Source organism: Squalius cephalus (assembly GCF_949319135.1).
Source record: "Squalius cephalus genome assembly, chromosome: 5".
Taxonomy (NCBI): Eukaryota; Metazoa; Chordata; class Actinopteri; order Cypriniformes; family Leuciscidae; genus Squalius; species Squalius cephalus.
This window is the reverse complement of record NC_137126.1, coordinates 51,198,742-51,211,860: the sequence shown is the minus strand read 5'-3', so window position 1 is coordinate 51,211,860 and position 13,119 is coordinate 51,198,742. Positions and strand designations below refer to the sequence as shown.

General features: G+C 43.4%; 1 protein-coding gene across 1 annotated transcript in view; it reads right to left on the bottom strand.

Annotated features, from left to right (window-relative positions):
* The window catches only part of ift74 (intraflagellar transport 74), a 61,445-nt gene extending 48,832 nt beyond the window's left edge, over nucleotides 1–12,613 (bottom strand). Inside the window, exons 1-3 of the mRNA XM_079871723.1 lie at nucleotides 12,502–12,613; nucleotides 1,782–1,899; nucleotides 776–908 (exon numbers count right to left, since the gene is read on the bottom strand). Coding sequence (XP_079727849.1) covers nucleotides 776–908; nucleotides 1,782–1,859 — 211 coding nt within the window. The 5' untranslated portion in view covers nucleotides 1,860–1,899; nucleotides 12,502–12,613. The remainder of the gene's footprint in view (nucleotides 1–775; nucleotides 909–1,781; nucleotides 1,900–12,501) is intronic.
* Nucleotides 12,614–13,119: the final 506 nt, after the last annotated feature.

The window sequence follows — 13,119 nt, the reverse complement described above, 5'->3', positions numbered from 1 at the left end:
GATCTCACATCAGTCTGACACTAACACTGATCTCACATCAGTCTGACACTAGCACTGATCTCACATCAGTCTGACACTAACATGACACTAACACTGATCTCACATCAGTCTGACACTAACACTGATCTCACATCAGTCTGACACTAACACTGATCTCACATCAGTCTAACACTAGCACTGATCTCACATCAGTCTGACACTAACACTGATCTCACATCAGTCTGACACTAGCACTGATCTCACATCAGTCTGACACTAACACTGATCTCACATCAGTCTGACACTAACACTGATCTCACATCAGTCTGACACTAGCACTGATCTCACATCAGTCTGACACTAACACTGATCTCACATCAGTCTGAAACTAACACTGATCTCACATCAGTCTGACACTAGCACTGATCTCACATCAGTCTGACACTAACACTGATCTCACATCAGTCTGACACTAGCACTGATCTCACATCAGTCTGACACTAACACTGATCTCACATCAGTCTGACACTAGCACTGATCTCACATCAGTCTGACACTAGCACTGATCTCACATCAGTCTGACACTAGCACTGATCTCACATCAGTCTGACACTAACACTGATCTCACATCAGTCTGACACTAACACTGATCTCACATCAGTCTGAAACTAACACTAACACTGATCCAGCAGAACAGAGGAGCTCCACCTTTCCCGCCGGTCTTCTACACACACACACACACACACACACACACACACACACACACACACACACACACACACACACACACACCCACCTTTCCCGCTGGTCTTCATCCCGCTGAGGCCCTGCTGAGTCACGGGCCGATCCGCCACTCTGATCTGAGCGGATAGAACCCCCGCGGCGGCCATGGGTCCTGCTCTGGTGCCGGGACGAGCGGTCCCCGGGGCCTGTGACACACACACACACACACACTCATCAGTGCGATCTTACACTATCACCACCTGCGACACACACACACACACACACACACACACACACACATTCACTGCAGTGCTGACTCTGATGGCCGTCTGTGACCCCTAACACACACACACACACACACACACACACACACTCACCGCAGTGCTGACTCTGATGGCTGTCTGTGACCCCTAACACACACACACACACACACACACACACACACACACACACACACACACATTCACCGCAGTGCTGACTCTGATGGCCGTCTGTGACCCCTAACACACACACACACACACTCACCGCAGTGCTGACTCTGATGGCCGTCTGTGACCCCTAACACACACACACACACACACACACACACACACACTCACCGCAGTGCTGACTCTGATGGCCGTCTGTGACCCCAAACACACACACACACACACACACACTCACCGCAGTGCTGACTCTGATGGCCGTCTGTGACCCCTAACACACACACACACACACACACACACACACTCACCGCAGTGCTGACTCTGATGGCTGTCTGTGACCCCTAACACACACACACACACACACACACACACACACACACACACATTCACCGCAGTGCTGACTCTGATGGCCGTCTGTGACCCCTAACACACACACACACACACTCACCGCAGTGCTGACTCTGATGGCCGTCTGTGACCCCTAACACACACACACACACACACACACACACACACTCACCGCAGTGCTGACTCTGATGGCCGTCTGTGACCCCAAACACACACACACACACACACACACTCACCGCAGTGCTGACTCTGATGGCCGTCTGTGACCCCTAACACACACACACACACACACACACACACACTCACCGCAGTGCTGACTCTGATGGCTGTCGGTGGGCGTCCGGCGCTGAATGACCCGCGGCTCACGGGCCTCTGACCCGCCATTGTGTTCTGATGGTTCTGGAATCCACTGATGCTTCAGTGTCTAATGAGGGATTATAATCAAGGTATTAATCAATATCCTTCTAAATATCACAAGGCTAGAACTGCTAGCGTAGACCTTGGGTTAGGCTATAACTGCTAGCGTAGACCTTGGGTTAGGCTATAACTGCTAGCGTAGACCTTGGGTTAGGCTATAACTGCTAGCGTAGACCTTGGGTTAGGCTAGAACTGCTAGCTTAGACCTTGGGATAGGCTATAACTGCTAGCGTAGACCTTGGTTTAGGCTATAACTGCAAGCGTAGACCTTGGGTTAGGCTATAACTGCTAGCGTAGACCTTGGGTTAGGCTAGAACTGCTAGCGTAGACCTTGGGTTAGGCTATCACTGCTAGCGTAGACCTTGGGTTAGGCTAGAACTGCTAGCTTAGACCTTGGGATAGGCTATAACTGCTAGCGTAGACCTTGGTTTAGGCTATAACTGCAAGCGTAGACCTTGGGTTAGGCTATAACTGCTAGCATAGACCTTGGGTTAGGCTATAACTGCTAGCATAGACCTTGGGTTAGGCTAGAACTGCTAGTGTAGACCTTGGGATAGGCTAGAACTGCTAGCTTAGACCTTGGGATAGGCTAGAACTGCTAGCGTAGACCTTGGGTTAGGTTAGAACTGCTAGCTTAGACCTTGGGATAGGCTATAACTGCTAGCGTAGACCTTGGTTTAGGCTAGAACTGCTAGCTTAGACCTTGGGATAGGCTATAACTGCTAGCGTAGACCTTGGGTTAGGCTATAACTGCTTGGGTTAGGCTATAACTTCTAGCTTAGACCTTGTGTTAGGCTATAACTGCTAGCATAGACCTTGTGTTAGGCTATAACTGCTAGCGTAGACCTTGTGTTAGGCTATAACTGCTAGCATAGACCTTGGGTTAGGCTATAACTGCTAGCATAGACCTTGTGTTAGGCTATAACTGCTAGCGTAGACCTTGTGTTAGGCTATAACTGCTAGCATAGACCTTGGGTTAGGCTATAACTGCTAGCATAGACCTTGGGTTAGGCTATAACTGCTAGCATAGACCTTGTGTTAGGCTATAACTGCTAGCGTAGACCTTGTGTTAGGCTATAACTGCTAGCTGCTAGCGTAGACCTTGTGTTAGGCTATAACTGCTAGCGTAGACCTTGTGTTAGGCTATAACTGCTAGCATAGACCTTGGGTTAGGCTATAACTGCTAGCATAGACCTTGTGTTAGGCTATAACTGCTAGCGTAGACCTTGTGTTAGGCTATAACTGCTAGCGTAGACCTTGTGTTAGGCTATAACTGCTAGCATAGACCTTGGGTTAGGTTATAACTGCTAGCATAGACCTTGGGATAGGCTATAACTGCTAGCGTAGACCTTGGTTTAGGCCATAACTGCTAGCGTAGACCTTGGGATAGGCTATAACTGCTAGCTTAAACCTTGGGATAGGCTAGAACTGCTAGCGTAGACCTTGGTTTAGGCTAGAACTGCTAGTGTAGACCTTGGGATAGGCTATAACTGCTAGCGTAGACCTTGGTTTAGGCTAGAACTGCTAGTGTAGACCTTGGGATAGGCTATAACTGCTAGCTTAGACCTTGGGATAGGCTAGAACTGCTAGCTTAGACCTTGGGATAGGCTAGAACTGCTAGCGTAGACCTTGGTTTAGGCTAGAACTGCTAGTGTAGACCTTGGGATAGGCTATAACTGCTAGCTTAGACCTTGGGATAGGCTATAACTGCTAGCGTAGACCTTGGGATAGGCTATAACTGCTAGCGTAGACCTTGTGATAGGCTATAACTGCTAGCGTAGACCTTGTGTTAGGCTATAACTGCTAGCGTAGACCTTGTGTTAGGCTATAACTGCTAGCGTAGACCTTGGGATAGGCTATAACTGCTAGCGTAGACCTTGGTTTAGGCCATAACTGCTAGCGTAGACCTTGGTTTAGGCTATAATTGCTAGCGTAGACCTTGGTTTAGGCCATAACTGCTAGCGTAGACCTTGGTTTAAGCTAGAACTGCTAGCGTAGACCTTGGGTTAGGCTATAACTGCTAGCATAGACCTTGGGTTAGGCTATAACTGCTAGCGTAGACCTTGTGTTAGGCTATAACTGCTAGCATAGACCTTGGGTTAGGCTATAACTGCTAGCGTAGACCTTGGCTTAAGCTATAACTGCTAGCTTAGACCTTGGGTTAGGCTATAATTGCTAGCGTAGACCTTGGTTTAGGCCATAACTGCTAGCGTAGACCTTGGTTTAAGCTAGAACTGCTAGCGTAGACCTTGGGTTAGGCTATAACTGCTAGCATAGACCTTGGGTTAGGCTATAACTGCTAGCGTAGACCTTGTGTTAGGCTATAACTGCTAGCGTAGACCTTGTGTTAGGCTATAACTGCTAGCATAGACCTTGGGTTAGGCTATAACTGCTAGCGTAGACCTTGGCTTAAGCTATAACTGCTAGCTTAGACCTTGGGTTAGGCTATAACTGCTAGCATAGACCTTGGTTTAGGCTATAACTGCAAGCGTAGACCTTGGGTTAGGCTATAACTGCTAGCGTAGACCTTGGGTTAGGCTAGAACTGCTAGCGTAGACCTTGGGTTAGGCTATCACTGCTAGCGTAGACCTTGGGTTAGGCTAGAACTGCTAGCTTAGACCTTGGGATAGGCTATAACTGCTAGCGTAGACCTTGGTTTAGGCTATAACTGCAAGCGTAGACCTTGGGTTAGGCTATAACTGCTAGCATAGACCTTGGGTTAGGCTATAACTGCTAGCATAGACCTTGGGTTAGGCTAGAACTGCTAGTGTAGACCTTGGGATAGGCTAGAACTGCTAGCTTAGACCTTGGGATAGGCTAGAACTGCTAGCGTAGACCTTGGGTTAGGTTAGAACTGCTAGCTTAGACCTTGGGATAGGCTATAACTGCTAGCGTAGACCTTGGTTTAGGCTAGAACTGCTAGCTTAGACCTTGGGATAGGCTATAACTGCTAGCGTAGACCTTGGGTTAGGCTATAACTGCTTGGGTTAGGCTATAACTCCTAGCTTAGACCTTGTGTTAGGCTATAACTGCTAGCATAGACCTTGTGTTAGGCTATAACTGCTAGCGTAGACCTTGTGTTAGGCTATAACTGCTAGCATAGACCTTGGGTTAGGCTATAACTGCTAGCATAGACCTTGTGTTAGGCTATAACTGCTAGCGTAGACCTTGTGTTAGGCTATAACTGCTAGCATAGACCTTGGGTTAGGCTATAACTGCTAGCATAGACCTTGGGTTAGGCTATAACTGCTAGCATAGACCTTGTGTTAGGCTATAACTGCTAGCGTAGACCTTGTGTTAGGCTATAACTGCTAGCTGCTAGCGTAGACCTTGTGTTAGGCTATAACTGCTAGCGTAGACCTTGTGTTAGGCTATAACTGCTAGCATAGACCTTGGGTTAGGCTATAACTGCTAGCATAGACCTTGTGTTAGGCTATAACTGCTAGCGTAGACCTTGTGTTAGGCTATAACTGCTAGCGTAGACCTTGTGTTAGGCTATAACTGCTAGCATAGACCTTGGGTTAGGTTATAACTGCTAGCATAGACCTTGGGATAGGCTATAACTGCTAGCGTAGACCTTGGGTTAGGCTATAACTGCTAGCGTAGACCTTGGGTTAGGCTATAACTGCTAGCATAGACCTTGGGTTAGGCTAGAACTGCTAGTGTAGACCTTGGGTTAGGCTATAACTGCTAGCGTAGACCTTGGGATAGGCTATAACTGCTAGCGTAGACCTTGGGTTAGGCTATAACTGCTAGCATAGACCTTGGGTTAGGCTAGAACTGCTAGTGTAGACCTTGGGTTAGGCTATCACTGCTAGCGTAGACCTTGGCATAGGCTATAACTGCTAGCTTAAACCTTGGGATAGGCTAGAACTGCTAGCGTAGACCTTGGTTTAGGCTAGAACTGCTAGTGTAGACCTTGGGATAGGCTATAACTGCTAGCGTAGACCTTGGTTTAGGCTAGAACTGCTAGTGTAGACCTTGGGATAGGCTATAACTGCTAGCTTAGACCTTGGGATAGGCTAGAACTGCTAGCGTAGACCTTGGGATAGGCTATAACTGCTAGCGTAGACCTTGGTTTAGGCTATAACTGCTAGTGTAGACCTTGGGATAGGCTATAACTGCTAGCTTAGACCTTGGGATAGGCTATAACTGCTAGCGTAGACCTTGGGATAGGCTATAACTGCTAGCGTAGACCTTGGGATAGGCTATAACTGCTAGCGTAGACCTTGTGTTAGGCTATAACTGCTAGCGTAGACCTTGTGTTAGGCTATAACTGCTAGCGTAGACCTTGGGATAGGCTATAACTGCTAGCGTAGACCTTGGTTTAGGCCATAACTGCTAGCGTAGACCTTGGTTTAGGCTATAATTGCTAGCGTAGACCTTGGTTTAGGCCATAACTGCTAGCGTAGACCTTGGTTTAAGCTAGAACTGCTAGCGTAGACCTTGGGTTAGGCTATAACTGCTAGCATAGACCTTGGGTTAGGCTATAACTGCTAGCGTAGACCTTGTGTTAGGCTATAACTGCTAGCATAGACCTTGGGTTAGGCTATAACTGCTAGCGTAGACCTTGGCTTAAGCTATAACTGCTAGCTTAGACCTTGGGTTAGGCTATAATTGCTAGCGTAGACCTTGGTTTAGGCCATAACTGCTAGCGTAGACCTTGGTTTAAGCTAGAACTGCTAGCGTAGACCTTGGGTTAGGCTATAACTGCTAGCATAGACCTTGGGTTAGGCTATAACTGCTAGCGTAGACCTTGTGTTAGGCTATAACTGCTAGCATAGACCTTGGGTTAGGCTATAACTGCTAGCGTAGACCTTGGCTTAAGCTATAACTGCTAGCTTAGACCTTGGGTTAGGCTATAACTGCTAGCATAGACCTTGGGTTAGGCTATAACTGCTAGCATAGACCTTGGGTTAGGCTATAACTGCTAGCGTAGACCTTGTGTTAGGCTATAACTGCTAGCGTAGACCTTGGGTTAGGCTATCACTGCTAGCGTAGACCTTGGGTTAGGCTATAACTGCTAGCATAGACCTTGGGTTAGGCTATCACTGCTAGCATAGACCTTGGGTTAGGCTATAACTGCTAGCGTAGACCTTGGGTTAGGCTATAACTGCTAGCATAGACCTTGGGTTAGGCTATAACTGCTAGCGTAGACCTTGTGTTAGGCTATAACTGCTAGCATAGACCTTGGGTTAGGCTATAACTGCTAGCGTAGACCTTGGCTTAAGCTATAACTGCTAGCTTAGACCTTGGGTTAGGCTATAACTGCTAGCATAGACCTTGGGTTAGGCTATAACTGCTAGCATAGACCTTGGGTTAGGCTATAACTGCTAGCGTAGACCTTGTGTTAGGCTATAACTGCTAGCGTAGACCTTGGGTTAGGCTATCACTGCTAGCGTAGACCTTGGGTTAGGCTATAACTGCTAGCATAGACCTTGGGTTAGGCTATCACTGCTAGCGTAGACCTTGGGTTAGGCTATAACTGCTAGCGTAGACCTTGTGTTAGGCTATAACTGCTAGCATAGACCTTGGGTTAGGCTATAACTGCTAGCGTAGACCTTGGCTTAAGCTATAACTGCTAGCTTAGACCTTGGGTTAGGCTATAACTGCTAGCATAGACCTTGGGTTAGGCTATAACTGCTAGCATAGACCTTGGGTTAGGCTATAACTGCTAGCGTAGACCTTGTGTTAGGCTATAACTGCTAGCGTAGACCTTGGGTTAGGCTATCACTGCTAGCGTAGACCTTGGGTTAGGCTATAACTGCTAGCATAGACCTTGGGTTAGGCTATCACTGCTAGCATAGACCTTGGGTTAGGCTATAACTGCTAGCGTAGACCTTGTGTTAGGCTATAACTGCTAGCATAGACCTTGGGTTAGGCTATAACTGCTAGCATAGACCTTGGGTTAGGCTATAACTGCTAGCGTAGACCTTGTGTTAGGCTATAACTGCTAGCATAGACCTTGGGTTAGGCTATAACTGCTAGCGTAGACCTTGGCTTAAGCTATAACTGCTAGCTTAGACCTTGGGTTAGGCTATAACTGCTAGCATAGACCTTGGGTTAGGCTATAACTGCTAGCATAGACCTTGGGTTAGGCTATAACTGCTAGCGTAGACCTTGTGTTAGGCTATAACTGCTAGCGTAGACCTTGGGTTAGGCTATCACTGCTAGCGTAGACCTTGGGTTAGGCTATAACTGCTAGCATAGACCTTGGGTTAGGCTATCACTGCTAGCATAGACCTTGGGTTAGGCTATAACTGCTAGCGTAGACCTTGTGTTAGGCTATAACTGCTAGCATAGACCTTGGGTTAGGCTATAACTGCTAGCATAGACCTTGGGTTAGGCTATAACTGCTAGCGTAGACCTTGTGTTAGGCTATAACTGCTAGCATAGACCTTGGGTTAGGCTATAACTGCTAGCGTAGACCTTGGCTTAAGCTATAACTGCTAGCTTAGACCTTGGGTTAGGCTATAACTGCTAGCATAGACCTTGGGTTAGGCTATAACTGCTAGCATAGACCTTGGGTTAGGCTATAACTGCTAGCGTAGACCTTGTGTTAGGCTATAACTGCTAGCGTAGACCTTGGGTTAGGCTATCACTGCTAGCGTAGACCTTGGGTTAGGCTATAACTGCTAGCATAGACCTTGGGTTAGGCTATCACTGCTAGCATAGACCTTGGGTTAGGCTATAACTGCTAGCGTAGACCTTGTGTTAGGCTATAACTGCTAGCGTAGACCTTGTGTTAGGCTATAACTGCTAGCATAGACCTTGGGTTAGGCTATAACTGCTGATGTTTGTAACTGTAGACAGGCCTACGATCTCCTGAGTCTTGAAGCTGATTTCTGCTGATGAAACTGCAAACTATCTTCAGTAAAACTTTTCTTCAATTTATTATAATTCTGACTCTCGTCTTAAATTGACTGCACTTCTATCTCCTGGGCTGCGTCCGAAATCGAATACTTCCCTACTATATAGTATGCGAAAAACAGTACGCGAGCAGAGTAGTATGTCCGAAATCATAGAATTTGAAAACCAGTAGGCGAGAAGTACCCGGTTGACCTACTACATCCGGCGAGATTCTGAAGTGCGCATACGATGGACACTTTACTATCCCATGATGCCACGGGAGAGGAGCTGTCGTCGTTATATTGGAAAATGGCGGAAAACGGAGACGCGGCTGTTTTCAAGGGTAAGTACTTTACAACACACTTTTTGTTTATTTGTGGTTAAATTGTATTCGTTTAACATCATACAAGTAAACGATTGACTTGTTAAAAGTTTAAATAATGTAAATCGAGGGTACAAGTTTGTGAATTGGCTGCAAAATGACAATTTTATCATTATTATTATTGCCGAACAGAACGAGCTAATGTCTGTCAGTTAACACTGTTTTATTTAGACAACGACGTTGTTTCTCAGTTAAATGAGAGGGTTACAAAACTTTTATTTTTTAATTTTACAACGATTTTATTTCTTCTTTACCAGTGTTGATATGTAATATGTGTTGGCTACAAAGCAAGCTACTGTTATCAAGTGTAACTTACCTCAACTTGTCCAACATTACTATTAATTTAATAATATAGATTGACCATGGTTCATCACTAATGTTAAATTCTGTGTTGGTTTTGCAGGGGCTGATGACCACACCTGTGTTCTTATGGCTAATGGAAGAGAGGAAAGGAAAGAAAGAGCGACGAGAGAGAGAGGAAAGATTCCTTCAGCTTTTAGAAATTGCTAAAAAAAAATATAATAAAGAAAACAAATGTTACACACTCTCTTTCCATTTATTTGTTAGTAAGTTCATTTTGTAATGCTGTTTTAGCAAGTTTTATTACAAAACACTTAATTCCCAGGGATTTACAGTAGTTAGATTGTCAGTTGTAAAGTATTTAATATGTGGCATGGAGTAATTAATATTTTTAAAGGGTGTTGTGTGTGCACTTATTTTGTGGCAGATTCCAGATGTTTTTTTGTTTTTTGTTTTTTTTGAAAAGCAAATTGCAGGTATATCTGAAAAATATGAGTGCCACACTGAAGAGAAATACACACACACCCCAGACACCTTTAAAATGTGTTTGCTTTATTTTTGTATAGCCTATTATTTAACTTTTAAATGGATACAGAATACAAAAGTTTAAAACAAAATCACAAAACTTTGGCACACAGTAGTATAATAGAGCTTAAAGCACCACCAAAAGCAAAAGTTTTAAAACTTTTTTTATTAAAGCATCATCTTGTAGCCTGGGTTTCCCCATACTGCCTTGCTCGCAGCGCGATTTCATTCACGCTGCTAGGCAGTCTGGACACCATGGAACAAATTTTCCCCTGAAAAAGGGAACCAATCACAGAACGGGGAGGGAGCAGCAAGATGATGACGACACCGAAGCAGTTTGTTTATATCAGACTCGACCTTACCTTCTACCCTCATGTTTATCTTGCACAAACGGTAATATTCGCTAAACGCCATCGTGTACAAATAAATCTTTGACCCATCGTCTTTTTCCTCGTCAAATTTCTCTCACTCTACATACGTCATCTGGTATAATTGAAGCGATTGGCTATGAGCTACATACAGGCGCATTTGATAGACATTCATAGCGCCCAATAAACGTCTCTGGGCATTCGTAAACCACGCCTCAAATACGAGAAAATGCACACGTAGTTCCCAGACCAAGTCTCAATGAGACTTGGTCTGACGTTAGCCAGGCTAATCATCTTGAGGGAAGAAAATGAACGTCAGCAGCTTCAGTAAGGGAACCTTCACAGGTTTCTAAAGATCTAAAGGGACTTTCTTACTAACAATCTCATTTGTTTGGCATCACTTTAAAATAATTTAAAATCTGTTTCTTTAAAAGCATGTGTACAAGATGAGAACTTTACACCCTGGGCAATTTTTGGATTTCCACTTGAATTTTTCCTACCTAAATTTAAAGTAAATAATTTGTAAAAAATTAAGCTCAAATATGTGATATGTAGCTAGAACACCAGCACCTCGATGGCCTTTTTTTCCACCCATGGTCCCAATCAGTGACTGGATGGACTACCGTGAGGGGTGGAGGTCAGCTCATCTTTAAAATATAGATGAAGAATTGGCGTTGTAGGGCTCACAATCTGTAACGTGTTCATAGTTTATTTTAGAATACGATTTGAATCGACAAGACACTTGTTTTCTGTGTTGGATTATTTATATGTATATGTATTATATGTATATGATCCATTTCTTATATGTGTGTGTATATATACACACACACACACACACACACACACACACACACACACACACATATATATATATATGAATACTTGAGATGTAAAAGCCTCTAAGTGCCATCTGGAATTTTCTTTTAGTTTGATTATTTTTATCAAGCTTGTATGTTTATGTTCAGTTATTTCACTTTAATGGCAATGAAAAGGACCTATTAATTGTCATTAAAGTGAAATTACTGAACCTAAATAATACAAGTTTGATAAAAATGCTCATTTTAGAAGAATTCTTTTCTTTTACGTCTTAAGTCTTCATATATACACATGAATGAATGTGTGTGTGTGTGTATTGTATCTGACCTCAGTGTGTTACCCTATTGTTCACTGTGTGTGTGTGTGTGTGTGTATATATGTATATATATATATATATATATATATATATATATATATATATATATATATATATACACACACACACACACACACACACACACACACACAGTGATATTGCCATCCATGAATGAATCGACAGAGATAAACACGCATATTATTGATTCATTCATGTTTATTCATTGATGGCACTATCACAAGCAAATAAATTACTTTTTCCTTACCAAAAATCAGCCTCTGTCATTGTTCACAGGTTGGTTTGTGTGTGTGTGTGTGTGTGTGTGTGTGTGTGTGTGTGTGTGTGTGTGTGTGTGTGTGTGTGTGTGTGTGTGTGTGTGTGTGTGTGTGTGTGTGTGTGAGCAACTGACCGACGACTCTGAATTGTGAGCACGAACGACGTAAAAACGCAGACGAAAGCGGAGAGAAGAACTAAAGCATTGTATTCTAGATACATATTTAAGAGGAAACTGGCGCGTCACAGCGCTATTCATGTAATATTATATTAACATGAACACCATTATAAACATTTCCGATTCAGTGAACCGATTCAAAAGAGTGAATCATCCAGCAATCGCGAATCTAGCCTACTGAACTATTGCCAGAACTGCTGAATGCTGAATAGAACAATAAGAAAGCGTTTAAAGAGCAACAGGGCGATTTCAAGAGTTTTCTAAAGAATATGGAGATTAATATGTGAATATGATTTCAAAGTTTGAAGCACACAGTGAATTACAGGTCTGTGTTTAACTGTAATATATAGCCTACTGTAACCCTAAACACGAGAGCAAACTGAAGTTTAAAGCTCTGCCTTTCAGCTGCAAACCGAAATAAATACATGGAAAGCCATAAAGAAACCGTCAATAAAGCAAGCAAACACGCAGATCTTTATCCGCTAACGTTAGCAGCAGATTTAGCAACAAAGCTGTTTTCTTTGGTCTTGTTCTCAAGAAGGAAATCTGTTAAACTAAGGAAATGACCACACAACGAGCTAACAACATAAGTGATCGCTCACCTTCAGCTGTGAATCTGCAGTTTGGGTTGTTTTCTGTTAGCAGTTTTGATTTAGCTCCTTCACCAGGCGAACCAAACGCTCGCCTGAGTTGCTTAGCAACCATGAAGTCATCGCGAGATCTCCCGCGAGAACAGCGCTGTGACGCGCCAGTTTCCTCTTAAATATGTATCTAGAATAGACAGGTTTAATTTAGTTTATTATATATTCATGTGATTTTTGTTCTATAGAGAAAGAATCTATTAGCCATCCGTTTTGTAATTGTATATACACAAAGTTTCTTTGGGTGGATGTGGATAATTGCAGTAGAAGGAAAACAAATGTTATAATTAAATTAAATAATTTTGATATATGTATGTATTATTCCAATGAAAGTAATAATAATAATAATAATAATAATAATAATACCTTTACTTTTATTGTACAACTTTTTATTATTATGGGAAAATTTCGTAAACACAAGAAGAAATGGTCAGGATCCAAGCCAAATGTATTCATTTTCTTCAGGACACTAATGATTATTGCACCAGTCTGGAGAACATCGTCAATAAGAAAGCAAGAAAGACTTGTGATATCTTTAATGAATATACAGTTTTTATATTAAGTAATCAATGATTTGTA